This window comes from Chelmon rostratus, chromosome 6, assembly GCF_017976325.1.
Source record: "Chelmon rostratus isolate fCheRos1 chromosome 6, fCheRos1.pri, whole genome shotgun sequence".
Taxonomy (NCBI): Eukaryota; Metazoa; Chordata; class Actinopteri; order Chaetodontiformes; family Chaetodontidae; genus Chelmon; species Chelmon rostratus.
In genome coordinates this window covers 6,654,107-6,672,097 of record NC_055663.1, presented here as the reverse complement: position 1 = coordinate 6,672,097, position 17,991 = coordinate 6,654,107, and the positions used below count along the sequence as shown (strand labels likewise).

The following is a 17,991-nucleotide window of genomic DNA, read 5'->3' as shown; positions in this document are numbered from 1 at the left end:
AGACCCGCCCCCGTGCCTCATTGAGACCAATCATTAATCGGAAAAACATCTCTTGGCCAATCAGCGGGTGGTAAATAATTCCGGGAGGCCTTCAAGACGAAGCAACGGTGGTAGAGAGAGTGCACGGTTGTACAACGTTAAATTTAGGTTTATTTAACTCCAGAAATGCCGTATGCTAACCAACCGACGGTGAAGATCACAGAACTGACAGACGAAAATGTCAAGTTTGTCATTGAAAACACCGATTTGGCGTGAGTATTCACTCGTGTGTCCATTCAAAGAGAGTGTGTGAGGAAACAGAGCAGCCATTATTCTTCTCCGCACCAAACGGATGTTGTGAGATCTCACACTGTGAATAAATACACCCACAAACTACGCACTAGCATAATAATGCTATCTGTAACTGAGTATCTAAATGGTGTGTGTACGTTGAGATGAACGCAGCTACCGTAAGAGGTGGACGCGGGGTCGGTGATGTTTCCCAGTCATAATCATTAATGTTTGTTTTTTTTTTATGTAATTTATTTTATTTATCCCAAACTTTACCTCTAAATATATACGTCTTCTCCTTTTCAGGGTTGCGAACTCTATCCGGCGTGTCTTCATGTCAGAAGTGGCCACTATAGGTACAGTATATAGGACTACAGATTTGTGGTGGGAACAACTGGACTCACTCAGTCTTCTTTGGGCGTCTGATTGGAAACAGACTTAAAGGAAATCGCTTTGGTCCATACATACAGTCCAGTTTAATGTAGGAAGCAGCAGATTATTGTTATTAATAACATTAACAGTGCCTCTGTTAGCCTGCAAATAGACCTTTTGTCACACCTGATCCCTCGTTATACATGTATGTCATTCACCTGCATGAATCTTAAAGTATCCAGCGTACGCCCTGAGGTACGCTGTCATTTGGTGTCACAAAATAAAGTTAAAGAGAGGTAGGATGGTGTTGCGGAGTTGTGTGACTGCATCAGCAACACTGGAGCCTCACTGAAGGAACATGTAGTCTGTAATCCTTCCTCCTGACAGTAATGCGCCACAAAAACTCCAAATTATGAACTTGTGCTAATCTATTTGCAGCCATTGACTGGATCCAGATCGATGCCAATTCATCAGTACTGCATGATGAGTTCGTTGCACACAGGGTTGGTATGTATCACAGTGTTTGACAGTAATTTTGCATATTGTTGCAGTACTACCACAGAGGTCTGATACTTGTGAAGGCTGCTGTAACAACTCTCATGTTTGCTGTGTCGCCAGGTCTCATACCTCTCACAAGTGATGACATTGTGGACAAAATGCAGTATTCAAGAGTACGTATACTGTCATATCAGTCACCAGTGATGTAGCCCAGTGACCCTTTAATGCAACACCATCAATAATGGACTGCTGCTGGTGCAGAAATACCAGTTAGATTGTTCTACACCCTCAAGTGTAAAATGTTCATAGAAACTGTCTGTATCTGATGATATCTGTATCCTGCAGGACTGTACCTGTGATGATTTCTGTCCAGAGTGCTCTGTTGAGTTAACGCTGGACGTTCGATGCACTGAAGACCAGACGCGTCATGTCACCTCCCGCGACCTTCTGTCCAACAACCCCAGAGTCATCCCGGTGAGTCTCTTCTCCGTTTGTTGGAGTCATTAGAGGGGAGCGGAAGCAGAGGAAAAAGCTGACAGTCTTTTCATTGGGCTTTCCAGGTGACTTCCAGGAGTCGAGACAATGATCCCAATGACTACGTTGAACAAGATGGTAAGCTTAAAGCTGTCTTTAGGGTTAAACACTAGCTGTTAAGGTCTTTGTTTAGCCGTGTTATTGTCTTTGCATCATTTTATCCCACATTTTAAACATTTACTTCTTCCTTACTCTCTCCACTTCCTCATCTGTCATTGACTGACACAAAACAGACATTTTACTGGTGAAGCTTCGCAAAGGTCAGGAGCTGCGGCTCAGGGCATATGCCAAGAAAGGCTTTGGTAAAGAACACGCCAAGTGGAACCCAACAGCAGGGGTGTCCTTCGAGTATGACCCAGACAATGCACTGAGGCACACGGTCTACCCACGACCTGAGGAGTGGTACGTTTTCATTTTGATATGACTCATCTTTAAGGATGAAGGTTAAATGTCTGATATTGAACAATGGCTGGGTGATGAATTGACATGCTTTATCTCTCTGGTTCACAGGCCAAAGAGTGAATATTCAGAGATTGAGGAAGATGAGGTTCAGGCTCCATATGACCCCAATGGAAAGCCAGAAAGGTAAGGAAAGAATCTTCCTCATACCTGAGCAGATGAAGGGTACATGTTGTACCTGCGTAGAAGTGCAGAAATCTATAGTCGGCAGCTCGTCTGTGACACTTTTCCTGCACAGGTTCTTTTACAACGTGGAGTCATGCGGCTCTCTGCGACCGGAGACCATCGTCATGTCAGCGCTGGCTGTCCTCAAGAAGAAGCTGAGTGACCTGCAGACTCAGCTGAGCCACGAGATCCAGAGCGACGTCCTCACCATCAACTGAGGGCTGCTGCCTCATAGAGCAGGACCTGCATTTACACAGCTTGTAATGACCAGAGGGCTGATTGAGGATCAGTGTTCAGGTCACATGGCACACATCCAAACATTGTTTATGGCATTGAGTGTATCCTCTCTGAGTACTGGCCTTGGATCTGTGTACAGTGTGCTTTTTAAAATTTGAGCCACTAAGAATACTCTTTTGGACTGAGATCGTATAATGTTAAATGTTTCATCAATTGAATGTTAATGTAAAAAATTACAACTGATGTGAATTTGATTTTCATTTATCTGGACATTTACTCTTGAGATTTCAACATCAGCAGTGACTGTAACATATGCTGTGTATGCTAAAGTGTCCAATGCAGAGTTTGTCTCAGAATGAATATTTTTTTTGTTGGCAGCAGTGTAACATTTACACTATTAGATTGTTATTTTGTTAAATCTGACTTTTTAAATAAATCTGTTTTGAGGCACTTGGTGTTCTTTTAATAAGTATTTTGTGTAATTTCTCAGTGGTTTTAAGATTCCTTTTGAATCTATTTTTATTTTTCTGTTAAGTATAAAAGCTGAACCACAGACTAGTTCCACAAAAGCAGCTCAGGGAAGCATAAAAACTCCCTTGCAAAAACAAAAAAAAAGAAGACAGGACAAACCACTTAATATAAGCTGTTCAATAAGGCCTGTGGATTTCAGCAACAGGAAATGAGCGATCACTGTGAAGTGTGTTTCTGCATGCTAATCACCATGTATCTGTCATGTCTTAACAGCACCTCTGGGTGGATCCAAGGTATTTGGATCTTATACCCAGTGTGGGTTTTGTCAAGCCAGACAGAGAAAACCAGAGTAGACCAGAAGCAAGGTAACGTGACTTCAAAGTAAAAGCATACATGTTACCAGCAACCCACAGCTGTGGGTTCAATCGAGCCTTTAGTTGAAACTGCTGGGATGTCCTGAATTTGTAAAACCATGGAACAATAAATGATTACAAGACCTAACTGCTTGAAATTATTAGACAACAGACAGTTTTTACTTTATCCTCACTCTCTCTTATTCACAAACCCAGACAAGACCCAAATTCACTGATGCTATTGAGTCCATATGAACATCTTTAGGCTTTCTTGTATTCTTCTGCAGTAATCTATTTGTCAAGTAGTCTATTGTTTTAAGCTTCACTCAAATCACTTAGATGAAATAAATGTAAAGGCTACATACATTTGCTGCAGCAAAATTAAACATTTAAACGCCAAAACAGGAGTAAAATGAAACGTGCATTTGCAAAAATGATTGGGAAAAAAATACAATAAAGATAGAATAGTTGTATGTATTTTGTTTTTGCACAAAAGCGAATTTTCCTCGAGCAGGCTTTTATTTTGAATGCTATTCGAAGAGGTTTTTTTTTTTTTTTTTTTAATTCCAGTGGGCTTCAAGTGCCACAATGACCATATCACGTCCCGAGACGGAGCCGGAGGTCGGAGCATCCGCGTGTGTGCAGATGTGTCCAGACAGCAGGCTGGTGAGCTGTGGCTGCTGAGGGCTGCCGGCCTGCCTCTGAGGATGCTGCGGTGTTTCTGCGGGGGATGACAAGGTACGCTGTTTCCAGGCGTTAGAGAAGGTCACGCCGAGATGCATTCAGTTTTCTGCCAATTTAAAGTTGAATTTATGAGCAGCAGATGTAACATGAAATATCAAAATCACGCAATGTACATTCTGAACTAGTTGGAGCGTTTTTTTTAATTCGGCATACACGAATTCAACCATGCAGCAATAAAAAAAAATGTATTAAAAAAACTACTTTTATCATTGTATCATCCACCTTGGTGTGTTTATGGGAAGAAGGTCGGTGGGAATAACTGACATACCAAAACGAAAGGGTGATTTTTTTTAAATTAAATAATTGCATGTTGTTTGATTGCATGCATCTAGAATTCATCCAATGGAACGTGCGAGACAACATTAAAGTGGCAGTTTACTGAAATAATGTGGTTACAGTTCCTGTCCATGTGAGAGGACAGCAGGTTTACAGTGTCTGGGCTTATTAAGATGCAGCTTGCATGCAAATCATGTGCTGCTCTGCTCTCAGTCCAAGACACCATGGCTCACTGTTCAGGAAAGATAATGTTTACACATCACATGCAAAATTAACGATTACAGGAAATTATACCAAACATAAGCCCACTGCTCTCTGTAGGCTGCATGCATGTAAGGGACACATGCAGGGTACTGTGGTTAAACAGCAGCTAAATGATGAAATGTTGTTTGGTCGAGATGTCTTGTTTTTCACGTTCACAAAATGTATTTGTGGCTTACGTGATTATATACAAAATGTCCATTGCCCCAAAAAAGCATCATGATAAGAATTTTTGGAACAGTGTTTGGAACAGACCGTATTCGCTGTAAAAATCAAAAATTCTGATCATTTTGCATAGTTTTTGTTTTCTCTTACCACATTCTTGTATTCTGCTACTGTGTATCCTGCCATGACATTAGGTCAACAGAACAGAAAATGTGCCTGAGGTGGAGGGAAAGAAACCAAGTATTTCTTCAAATGTTGTATTTTTACCTCCTCTCAGATAAAAGGAGGTATCATCGTCATATTTCATCTTTACCAACTGTTAAGACAGTTATAAAGATCCCATCTCTGTTATTCCTAAAGTGAACTGAACCATCTCAGACATGGCTGTGATGAGAAAGAGGTTCTCCTCTGTCTGCTCCTCTTGGTCGGCTGAAGAAGGCAGCGTGAGCCTCTATGACAGCGTTCCCCTTTCTGCCGCTGATCCCTCCAGTGAAGAAGAACATCCCTATGCATCGCTGCTCTGGTAAGCTTTGTCTGCTGCCTCCATCACTTGACGAGACGACACAAGGTTTCATTGGTGGAGCAGTACGACAGTTCCTCAAACACTCAATTACTGCATAAATGTACATAAAGTAGAACAAATCCGAATGCATAATCAATGTAAAAAATGGCTTCTGTGTGTGTGATATTGTTCTGTGTATATTATATTGTTATTATCACTGATGCATTAATGTGAAAGTAGCATTTTCATGTGGAAGGTGGTCGAGGTGAAGCATATTTCAAGCACTTTATATACTCTTGGGATGTTAAATCGCTGACAATGCATCATTTTTTAAATTGATCATGTGTAAAGCTTCTAGTCAACTAAATATAGTGAAATGAAATGTAGTGGAGTAAAAGAATAAAGTGGCACACAATGGACATACTCAGGTACTGTGTCTTCAAATCTGTAATACTAGAAATGCCAAAAATTAAATCCATTCTTCGTGTAATTAGTAGCAAGCGCTAACTTTTACTTAAATTCATCTGTTCCACTGTACTGAAGGATTTCTGGTCCATACCCAACATCTGATTTTCATTTTCGCAAATTTAGTGAATCCAGAGCATCGAAATGCTCCTTTGTTGCAGCTGCTCACTTCTAATTAGTTTAGAGTTTTTTCAGATGCGTGGCTGCTGCGCTCACAATGCGTTCACCTTGTGGCTTCTATCATTTTGATTCAAGCATTCATCCTCGGATGCTCTGGGACACATCATCAGCGATGTTTCCTGAGGTCATCGGGTGGTTGTGTCCCAGCAGCACTGGCTCGCGGATCACTCCTTGTGATCCGAAGCCATCTGGCAGTCCTCTCCGTGACCTCCAAGGTAGACTTCAACCTGCACTGTGAGTGGCCAGCAAAGCCTCCACCCCCTACACGCAGAGTTGTGCGGACCAGCTGCTGATCTGGGCTGTGACTGAGCCTGCTCACCAACCTGGGCAGTCTCGACCAGCTAGTGGGGTGCTGAGCTGTATGCACTGGTGGGGTCAAGCCAAAGCACAGCTAGGTCTCCCTTCCCCAATGCGCCTCCCTGATCATTACATCACTTACAGTACATTAATGCTACAGTTTATGAGGTCCATTACAGTTTTTTCCGCCCTCTTAAATGTACTGAGGTCTTCATGTCCATACATAATAATGATTTTAGTGAATAGGAGCTGCTACTCCAAAGTGGTAGGAACTACTTTGACAAATCATTAGACATGCTGTAAATCACCACGATATCAGCTTCGAGGAAGTGTTTGTCCTGCTTTATCAAATTCTAGAAGACATCAGGACTCGCTGAAGCTGAAGGACAAAATAAAACTAAACCTTTGATCACATTCTGTGCAGCTTGTACTTGTCCTTGCATTCTCCATGGAACTCCAGTGAGTGTGCATAGCTGTTATTTTCTCAGAGAAGAACATGAGAGTCCAACAAGATTACACTTGAGGGATAACAGGTGGAGGAGGAGGGTGGATGGAGGTTTTTCTGCAACTCCGAGTGTGAGAATATGTTGGTAACACCAGTATAGATCTCAACACTGAGAGAATAGTGCCTGCTGCAGGTGACTTTCTGTCATCCGCACGTCCATCTACGGGTGGATGTAAAGGTGCAGGCACACCTGGATTGGTAGGATGACAATGCCTGAAGCACAGGTGAAAAATACACCTCGCATGATGATGACTGAAGTCTCTTTGTCCAGCTGTCATCGTGTCCAAGACTCGCTGCTGAGCTCCAACAGCAGCTTCACCAGATACAGAGGCATCCTCAACTGGATCATCATTCTCCTGGTCAGTGTCCTCATCACGTTCTTTCAGTTTTTTAGACACATATTTATTGGTTTTTATTGACTTGACTTTCAGTTCAAGGTTTTCTCTGATTTGTGACTTATTAACTGACCATCTGTGTGTGAATCTGTCTGATTTTCAGGTCCTGACTCATGCTCACTTGTTTCTGGAGAATTTCATACAGTGAGTATAAATACTGTAGATGCACACATACATATAGACATTTTATAGGCAACAGCCATGATATACTGTACATTCTCTACTCATATTGAATTTAGATTTTTGATGCATTTTTACTTCCTCTTTTAACTAGAACGAAAACACGCCACACATAATTTGTGTAAATTAGACTGTATATTAGATAGTGTGAAGTGGGCTTACTCACTCACTCACAAGGAAGTGTTTATTTCATTTGTCAAATCATAACTGGAAATCAAATTAAAAAGGTTGCTCAGCGTATTTCCGCCTTCATTTTTGGCCTTGCTTGCAGCATGGCTTGAGGTCTGGCAATGTTGGTCAGTCTTGTACAGACGTTTGTGGTCCTTGGAGGATGAATCCTAATGACCTGTGAACTCTATCTGGCACCGCCATCAGGTCACAATTTCAACTTATCCAGTGACCAAACCTGCAGAACTAACGACGTTCCCACCAGCCTCAGCTGTACTTTTCGTTTAGTGCTAAGCAGTAAATGTTAGCATGCTGACAGGCCATGCATGCATGTAATTCCGCATTATCATCTTGATAATGTGAGTTAGCATGCTGATGTTCGCATGTAGCTTAAAGCACCTCATTGCCTTTTTATTAGGCTCTCGCCCTTTGTTTTCCTCCTCTATGCAGACATGGTTTCTTGATAGATGTGAAAAAGGTCTTGGAGCATCTCATCGAGGACAACTGCAACTGGCCATCTGTCAACCTCATACTGGGTGAGAAACTCATTTAGATAGAACTGCAGCAAAAATACCATCAGCCGCAGGAAACAAGAAAATTACATCAGATCAACCTTCACGTAAACGTCCTACACTGATTTGACATTGCACTCGTGTAACCTTGTCTTACTCTCAATGGGCTCTTGAAAAAGAAATAGTTAAATCTATGCAGCAGAAATAGAGATGTCATGCTTTTTATGCGACACATTCTTCTTTCTTGAAAAAAAAAAAGGCACCCATATAACCCACAATGCAACTTGTCACCATTTGTCACAATTGAAGAAGTGGGTTATAACAACACACATATAACATTGTGAATGAACAAAATATCTTTGTATCTTCCAGCTGCCAACATGTTTGCCGTTGCAGCTCTGCTCCTCGAGAGATCTCAGGAAAAGGTGAGACTGGTGGTGCATTTCCTTTTTCTCTGTGATTTTGACCAAGGCTGTTTTGATTTAGGAAACGCACCAACACCATGCCGTGGATCCTATCAAGCAATTTGCCGACTCAAAATAATTGTCATTTCTTTCTGTCAGGGTGTGCTGTCCCCCGCCAACGCTCATCGTTTACATCTCAGTAATCTGGGGCTGCTGCTGCTGTTTCCTGCTGCAGTCATTGTACACGAGCCAACGATATCAACAGGTAGCAGCTGTATGAATGTGCATCATCACAACATCATATATTCTGTACATATTGATGCAGTGACTGGAAATGTAGTCCAGGACTGACAGCTTTAATGTTATTGAAAGCTCAGTTATTGCATTGTGGTCTGAATGACAGTGTATCATTGCTGAGGCGTTTCTGGGTTTTTTTTGTCCACTAGGTGGAGCCTTCCTCTCTCTCTGGTTCTACACCGCTCTGGGGATGAAGCTTTATTCATACCAGGAAACTAATCGCTGGTACCGACAGGCTCATTTAACTGATGCAGGTATTTTTCCAACAGCAGAAGTTCTGCTGATTTCATTTGAGAACACAAACTTAAACTAATCCAACAACTCCTGCTTTTTATATCTCTGTCATTTCAGAGACAGACAAGAATGATCCTGTTGCACAAGAAGTCAACAGTGAGCATCTTACTTTCCAAGGTAAAACTGCTTGTCATTCATAAGACGATGCTTGATTTCTTTACATTAACTTATGATGATACATTTTGTCCTCTCTGACTCTGCCTTTTGTATCTCAGATCTTTATTATTTCCTCCTTGCCCCGACTCTGTGCTACCAGAGAGGCTTCCCATGTACTCCTCGGGTCCGCATCAATAAGCTACTGCACAGGCTGCTGGAAATGGTGAGCTGACCAGTGGCAAAAGCAGAATACTAGCTCCAGCAAGGCACGACACATACAGAGCTTTTCTGGACCTGTCTTCTTCAAAAATGTAAAAAAAAATCCCAAATTACATTAGTGACAAATAGTCATCATTTTGCCTAAGAGGATATTCACTGTCGATAATTCATGCTGCAATGAAAGACAATTGATTTAGCTATTAAAGCTAAATAATCGTCCTGTTAACATGCTCTTTTCATTCAGTTATGACAGTAAATGCATCATGCAACAACCTATATTTTATTTCATCATTGGCTTTTTTTATGCAGGTATTTTAAATGACAATTCACAGATCGTTTATGCTACTGAAGTAATTTAGCTATAACCATATTGTATAAAATGTTGGGGGTGATTGCTATCATACAGGTATTTAACTGCCGAACATAAACTCAGTATTTCTCTATTAATGTGTAAACCATGTGTAGTTAACAAGTTTGAATACGTTTCAAGAAGCAGTTTCAGCGTAACCTTTTCCTCATGCAGTGGATCTACTTGTAATGGGCCTTTCCAGATACAGTTGATGTCCAGACACTCTGTAGGTCTTAGGGATGGAAACACTGCAGCTTGATGATTGTGGCATTTTCCTCCTTCAGGTGGTCGTTATCCAGATCATGGTTGGAATAGTGCAGCAGGTACAGCAGCAGGTTAAACTTATTGCCTGTATTGTACAATATGATATTTTGATCTTACATAGTAGTTTAATATCTATCATGTTTAGTATACCATCAATCTAAGAGAAAAACCCAGTATCACGTTTTGGCTTTTCAAATAGAAACCGGCTACATTGCGTTACAGAGGCTAGTGGAAGAGAAGGTACCATAAAGGAGGCGGTAGATTCAGCTCTGCTGCAGTGTAGTTGAGTTAAACTGTACTCTGTTATATTTTGTCATTCTGTCAGTGTTAACATGTGTCTGTGCAGAGGTACAGTCTCATAGAGCCTCTACTATGGCAGTAGACTGTCTTGTTTCTGAATGTGTTAAATATGCAATGAAATTTGACACTGAATGCTGTCACTGCACTATAACTGAGGCTTCTTTCTCTCTCAGTGGATAGAGCCCATCTTCCAGAGATCAGAAAACTCCTTCTCTGTGAGTGAACAACAATAATCACTTTTCATCGTGAATATTAGAACAAACACAGCTTCCACACCTGTGAATTTGACTTTTTTTCATTTTCATTCTTTTACATAGAATATGGACATCACTATGAGGGTGGAGCACCTGGTCGGCCTGGTGGTGGGTGATTTTCATATTTTAACATTTCATTCTACTTGCTTTTAATATCCCAGAATTATACAGCACTGAGCCGGTGTAAGATGTCAGTGTAGGATCATGTAAGCAGGTGTAACACCTGTGAAGACAGTGGTCCCAGATGGTGGTGATGATGAGGATGGCTGGGGGGGGGGTGTTTGGGCATGATAATTAGAAGCAAAAGTGTGTACACTTGCATACATGACAGAATAAAAGAGATAGCTGTTAAATGATATATTGGTATTACTATCACGTACTTTCCTGTCAGGCACCAACCCATTTCCTGTGGCTCCTCTTCTTCTTCTTGAGTCACTCCTACCTGAATTTCTGTGCAGAGCTGCTGTGCTTCGGGGATCGACATTTTTATGGAGACTGGTGGTCAGTTGCACAAAACAATTTCTGCACGCTGGGTTGTTGCGCATTCGGCACTGGCTCATTGCGGGTCATTTCATTCACAGGAACGCTACGACTCTGATCACTTTCTGGAAGAACTGGAATATTCCTTGTCAGAAGTGGTGTCACAGGTATTTCAGTCTGACAGAACACCAAATCATTTCCCCAACATTTTGCTGTCATCTCTTACATGTCTTTGCTCCATGTCTTCTCTCCTATGAAGACACGTGTACACACGGCTGGTGGAAAAGAATGTGCCCCCGTCGCGAGCCGAGTTACTGGTCTTCCTCATGTCTGCTGCTCTTTGCGAGGTACAGTCTGATATTGCACGAAGCAAACTTTACTCCTTACTGTGATTCATTTGGTTGCAGGGTCGAGTCAACAAGCCAATATCACATAGCATGCCACAAAGGACTGTACATATAACAAAAACAGCAATGAGTAACATCAGCAAAACACACAAAAAAAGTAAAGAAGTGAGATAAACTGCATACAAAGCATTACAAACAGAATATTTGACACATACAATATAATATATATATAATAAAACAGTGATGAGCAGAATTAGCAAACCCTACACATATAAAAAACACATAAACACACTGAAAAGTGTATAATATGCAAAAAAGTCTGTTTTGAGTTTACTTTTGAGTGAGTCGACCCTAATCTTGAGGTCAGCTCTGGCATGTGCAGGGAGTCAATGTAATGAAATGAGAACAGGGGCGATATGATGACATTTTCTAGTTTTGGTTAATATTCTAAAAGGTTTGGTTTGCTAATAGTTGATTTAGGTAGGCCAGTGAAAAGCGTATTATAGCGACAAATGCATGAACAAGTGTTTCAGCATCGTCCATAGACAGAATGGGGACAAACCTTCTCAGTGGTCCGTGAGTGGAAATACGGTGTTTGAAATGTTATTGACATGTTCTACAAAGGAGAGATTAGGATCTAATACAGGGGCTTTGTGAAATCAATATAAAACTAGCGAGCAATTGGTAATTATTGCCCACAATGACTAGATAATGAGGTAGGTTTCCAGATCTCTAAAAGGACAATGGTAATCTTTGAACTCTACTTATCTCCTGTGGTTAGCACTTTATTGAGATAAGAGGGCCCGAACAAGCAATGCAATAATCATTTTGCCCCCTCTTCTCCACAGTGTATGATTGCTCTGCCCTTGCATAGCTGTCGTCTGTGGATCTTCCTCATGATGGTATTTGAGGTGAGAATATCACACCGGTGGTGGCTGGTGATCATTTACTTGAAGAAAAAAAAAAAAACACACCTCATTGGTGCAGGATGTGGTGGTTGCTTGGTGACAGCTTGAAAAATTGGAGAGGAGTACTGATTCACATGGAGTACAAGTTCCTTTTTCGTCTTATATTATTTGCAAGTCAGTCTCAACAGTTGCAATAGCCTGCACATGCATATTAGTTCTTGAAACGTTTTTTCTTCCATATTATGAGAAGCAGTGAGTCATTTGCAAAGAGGTGATTGCAAAGACACTCCATCATACCCAAGGTCTGCACTGATCTGTATTACTTGAAATGCGAAGCAGCAACAACTGTGGTTGTAAGCAGCTAATACACTTGGACTGACAGGAGGATTTACAGTATGTGGCCATAAGCGGTTAATGGTAGGAGATGGCTGCAGTGTTATTTTACCTTGAGAGACATTTATTCACGATCATGACAAACAAACCTTGTCACACGAAGGGAAAAAAATAAATCATCTTCAACTGCGTCTTCTCTGGCCCTCCACACTTAGTTTGTCCTCTTTTTATTAAATCTTGGTGCATTTCTTTGACGAACACTGCATCTTCTCCTTCTAGCTTCTGGTTGCAGTCTTTCTCGGAGATTATTTCCAGGGAAACTATGGCAACGGTTTAGTGTGGCTGTGCCTGCTGCTGGGCCCTCCTCTGGCTGTGACCACCTATTTTCATGACCACTACATCGGCACCCCTCACCATCAACATCAGTCATCATCCTCACCACAGACAACAGACCACCGTCTTCCCGCCGCAGTTTTCCTGCAGCCTCACTGAAGGAGAAGGAGAAGGAAAACAAATTCTATCCTGTCGTACTGTAGCTGTGATTCAAAGCTCAGTGAAAGCTGCCCACGCCTGTACAAGGATCCGTTTTGAAGTCTGAAAAACCTTTTGGAGTTACAATCCAAGCCCTCCCCCCAGTCCAGCAGTATACTGTGTACTGTATCTATATGTCGTGTAGCCTCATTAATGGACCTATTTTACTGGCTTCCATACGTCCATATTGGCCAGCTGTTTATGCAATAAATAACCAATCTAGCATCTTTTAGTCTGAAGCTTGTGACCGATGAATGAACTGCAACATGGCGAGGCTGCGGCAATCTCAGCCACTGATCGTTCCCGTTATGACGACGTGAGTCAGCAGCAGAGACGATAAGGTTGCTGCTTACAGGCTGCGCCGTCAAGATGTGGTTAAGGGGCCCTAGTTAATCTAAGATTACTGTAAGTTTCATGGACACGGTCCAATCAGGAAATACAGGGAATGACTGTGCCTCGTCATGGTTCAATGAGGCCAAGTGTGGAGTGATTTACGTGAAGTTTGCACAGGACTTGATGACAGCTAGAAATGTTCTGGCTTCTTCTCATAATTTTTTTTATTTTACAGCATATAATGAAGTATATCGGCCTTCCTCTGAAAGATGTGCACCATTCAGTGTGAAAAAAAGATGACTTCTCTTTGATTGAATGTCTTCGGTTAACTAAAGGTCTAATGTGTTCTGTAATTGATTACAGTGCTCTTCTTGTCTCTGAGTCACCTATAAAAAAAGACTCCATATTGTTTGTATGACCATGGCTGGATTAGCAGTTTAGAATATGTACAGTATGTAGCACTCATCAAGTTCAGTGTTTATGCATGCACATCCTGATACAAGCTGATGTTGATCTCACCAAAAGAGAGATATAACTACATGTTGTTGGCACATCAGTGGTAAGAGATATTGGGAAAACAGTACTTTATATGGCCTATGGGGGGGTCACAGAAACATGACCATTTCTAGAGAGGTGGAACTTCTACTATTATTTACTGGAAGAGAGACCATAGATCCCATATGGCAGGCATGTCAAACTGATTCCATAAAGGGCCGTGTGGCTGCAGGTTTTCATTCCAACCAAGGAGGAGCACACCTGGCTGGAATCAATTAATCAGCTGATCTCAGTCTTCAGCTGTGATTCCTTGATGTTGATTGGTTGGCCTGGTGTGCTCCTCCTTGGTTGGAACTAAAACCTGCAGCCACACGGCCCTTTATGGAATCAGTTTGACATATGTGCCATATGGGGTCCTTGGCCTGAAAAACATTGAAGACCTCCTGCCATGCAGTAAATGATGTCACTTTTCTCCTTTGGCCAAGTAGCTGGCTCAGTTTCACGTGCAGTTTCACTGGGGTGTCTGTGTGATGTCGACGCATGTGCTCAGGGACTCCACAAATGTATGAAGAGTGGAAAAATTTCAAACTACCGTGTGAACTCAAAGTTGTACCCCTCAGCAAAGTACAGAGCAGCTCAGTGGGCAGCAGTAGTTGTGCTGGGCTGCTGCGTGAGCAGAGCAGCAACAGGACTGCTGGAGGCCTGGAGCCAAACTTACCAGCAAAGTTCGAACAATGACTGATGGTAATTAGCCCGTCACCTGTTGTGAATGTGACTGTAGACTGTTGCCTGGTTTTCAGTGATTTCTCTCAATGATCATGTTAACAGCAATGATGTTGAAAAAAGGTGCTTTGTGCATGATGTGTCTTTTATTCATTGAACATTTGTTGTTGTTGTTAAATTCGCCCTTAAACATTAAAGAGGAACATACCACTGGGTTAAGAAGCTGTGTTTTAATGCCCTCTCAGGCTCGAAGTTTTAAATAGTTGCTATCGCAACGCTCACCACCAGTCACCCAGCAGTGTCAGAGGAGTGGGGCTCTGCTGCACCTGTAACCACACCCCACAGTGATGACACACCCAGAACAATACTTCTCCATCACTGCAGCGAGGTGTGATGTGCAAACAGTGGAGGTCAGTAAAAATAAGATTTCTGCTGCTTTTAAGTTGCCATTAAAGATCTAGTCCAGGGGTGCTGGATTTTTTCCTTGAAGGGCCAGAACTGAAACTTAATAGAGAGCCATGTTTGCATAAACAGCAGTTTATATTGTCATTTTATTATTATTTTTCATTCAACTGCCTGCTGTGCAAATTGTCACCCACTGAAAATGTTTGGCGCATTATGAAACGTAAAATACGACAACGAAGACCCTGAACCATGAGGAATAAGTCTCCTTACTTCCTAAACATGAGTGTTGAGAGATCTAGTTTATCTAATCTTTGTGCTATTTTCAATTAAATATGGGATTTCAGTGTTATGCAAATCATCACATTGTGTTTCTGTTTACATTTGACACAGTGTCCCATTTTTTTTCCATATATGGTTGTACTACTAGGTACAAAAACTGTAGGGCTATGCAGTACATACAGTAGTTACTGCAGCATTTCCAAAACATTTCCAAACAAATTAGTATTTTGCGGGAAACGAATTACTATCTTGAGGAAACGAATTACTATTTTGAGGGAACAAATTAGTATCTTGTGGGAATGGATTAGTATCTCGTGCACATGTTTTAATTTTTTTTTTTTTACCATGTCATCTCTGGGGCTCCATACTTATTTACTTTCTTGCAGTGGGGAAAACAGCTAGTTTGGCTCTCTTCAAAAATACACCTCTGAACACTTCTTTTAATTACCATTTAGTATGTCCCTCGTTTACTCTGCACAGAAATGTAAAAACCGCCACTTCTGGTTTTGAGGGGAGTATGTGCTTGAATATTTTTTGGTAAACGGCAGCTGCGAGCACCAACTTTGCAGCATCTTGTCGTCATAGCAGGGTTACCGGGCAACCAATGCAGATGCTGCACAGAAATCTAAAAACCACGGTTTTCCATTTTTTGTTTGGATACAGATAACAGAGTCAGGCTAGCCATTTTCAGTTGTTTCCAGTCTTTATGCTAAGCTAAGATCATCACCTTGCAACTCTAATTCCGTTAATACAAACATGAAGATGGTATCAGTCTTCTCAGTGAACTCTCTGCTGAAGTGTATTTCCCAAAATGTCAAACTATTCCTTTAAAAAAATACTCCAGAGCTGTTTCATTTACGTATTTTAACTTGTTTATTTGAGACAGAGTATAAAAAAGACATATAAAGACTGGACTCAAAAATATTTTTTTCTTTATATTATGGTTGTCAGTTTTGAGCTATGACCAAAACCCAGGGGAGTTTTGGATGCTTTCATTTCCATTTAACATCTTGTTGGTTGGAGATTTAGAAAGCTTCAAAATCAGCCTCAGAAGAAAGATGAAATATATGTTTTTTGTATTTTCAGGGGCTTGTCGTGGAAGAGATGCTTCAGGTACAGGAGGGCACCACGCGACACAGGTGTCACAACAGAGGTTACTGCTTCGCTCCTGTCTCAGTCCAAGGAGAAATAAAGTTTCCCTTAGAGGACAGTTCCCCCCACTTCCCTCCCCTACTTCACACCTGCCCTCCCCTCTCTCTCCTCTCCTGTTTCCTTGATGAATAAAATAAAAGCTCTACTCAGTTGTCACCTGAAGGTTTATTGTGTACTGCTCGGTTGAGTATCATGCAGCATGCAAATAAACAAGAGTCTCCAAGGAGGAAATAACAACAGTTTTTATAGCTTTGGGGTGATGCTCACACACACATACACCAGACTGGTAACTGTGGAAAACGAGGTCACTGTGACACGCCAAAAATCACCAAGAAGACATTGTACACAGTAAGACTACTCGGTCCACAAAAATACATTTTCTCCTGCAGTTCCTCGCTTATTGACTGAAGGATGAGGAGACATGAATAAGGTATAAGGCAGTTATTGCAGAGCATGGGGTAGATGAATGGCAGGTTAGGGGAAACTTGAACTGGCTGAGCTGGGTGTAGGCAGAGGACGGAGCAGACCAGAAGAGGGTTTTGTGGATGTTCTATTTTGGGCACAGATCAAGCAGACTGAGATAACTTTGTGTGTCTTTTTCCATGGTAGGCCACTACAAGTGCTGGTGGAGAAAGGTGAAGGTCCAGTTCATGCCAGGATGGCAGGTCAGAGGGTAGAGTGGGCCCACTGGAGAACGCTGCAGCAAACTGAATCTGGCACAGAGCGTCAGGACCATTACATGGGTCAGGCTGATTCTGCTGGGATTGTAAGATACAGGACTCAATTTTCCAAGAGGTAGTGGCAACAAAACAGATTGAAGATGGAATCTGCTCAGAGTGGTCAGCAGTGAACTGAAGGGAGAGGGTGTCAGGCTTGACATTCGCACAACCAGGGCAATAAGTGAGTGGGAGTGAAATCTGTCAAAAAACAAGGCCCACCTGGCTTGCAGGGAGTTCAGACGTTTGGCGGATGTAGGTAAAGGATGCATAGAACCTTCCAATCAGTGACGCCATTCCTCAAGGGCCAGCTTGACTGCCAGGAATTCTTGGTTACCTATGTTACAATTTCTTTGTGCAGATGCATGATGACTTCCAAGAAAAGAATGCACATTGGTGAAGCGTCTGATCAGAAGGCCAATGTTGTGAAAGCACAAGACCTACCCGGGTGCCGGAGGCATCCACCTTCAGGATGAACTGGACCTCAGGGTCTTGATGAACGAGGACCGGAGCAAAGTGAAGCAGCATTTGATTTCCTGGAAGGCTGTCTCTGCCTCAGGGGTCCAGTGGAACAGAATGGAGGTGGAGGTGAAGGTGGATAGAGGTGCTGCTAGACAGCTATAGTTGCAGATAAACCATCTGTAGAAATTGGCAAATCCCAGGAAACATCGTAGCTGTTTTAGGTTGTACTGGCCATTCTGTGACAGGATGAGAGTAATGGGCTGATCAAAGAGCTTCTTCATCTCCCCCGTGAAGCTGAAACAAGAGAAGCAGAGACTGACTGCCAAGGTCCATGGAGGTAG

General features: G+C 42.0%; 2 protein-coding genes across 2 annotated transcripts; both read left to right on the top strand.

Moving 5' to 3' along the window:
* Nucleotides 1–91: 91 nt before the first annotated feature.
* polr2c (RNA polymerase II subunit C) lies at nucleotides 92–2,999 on the top strand. The gene is made up of 9 exons (XM_041939332.1): nucleotides 92–251; nucleotides 577–626; nucleotides 1,081–1,149; nucleotides 1,261–1,313; nucleotides 1,486–1,614; nucleotides 1,701–1,752; nucleotides 1,908–2,076; nucleotides 2,185–2,259; nucleotides 2,372–2,999. The coding sequence occupies exons 1-9, from the start codon at nucleotides 166–168 to the stop codon at nucleotides 2,514–2,516; spliced, it is 828 nt and encodes a 275-aa protein (XP_041795266.1). The 5' UTR covers nucleotides 92–165; the 3' UTR covers nucleotides 2,517–2,999.
* Nucleotides 3,000–5,185: 2,186 nt separating this feature from the next.
* LOC121608498 (diacylglycerol O-acyltransferase 1-like) lies at nucleotides 5,186–13,046 on the top strand. The gene is made up of 17 exons (XM_041939800.1): nucleotides 5,186–5,328; nucleotides 7,026–7,113; nucleotides 7,253–7,293; nucleotides 7,948–8,033; nucleotides 8,382–8,434; nucleotides 8,573–8,678; nucleotides 8,860–8,964; nucleotides 9,062–9,121; nucleotides 9,220–9,323; nucleotides 9,953–9,991; nucleotides 10,406–10,447; nucleotides 10,550–10,594; nucleotides 10,878–10,987; nucleotides 11,068–11,133; nucleotides 11,226–11,313; nucleotides 12,162–12,224; nucleotides 12,834–13,046. Exons 1-17 carry the CDS (start codon nucleotides 5,186–5,188, stop codon nucleotides 13,044–13,046), a joined length of 1,452 nt encoding a protein of 483 aa, XP_041795734.1.
* Nucleotides 13,047–17,991: the final 4,945 nt, after the last annotated feature.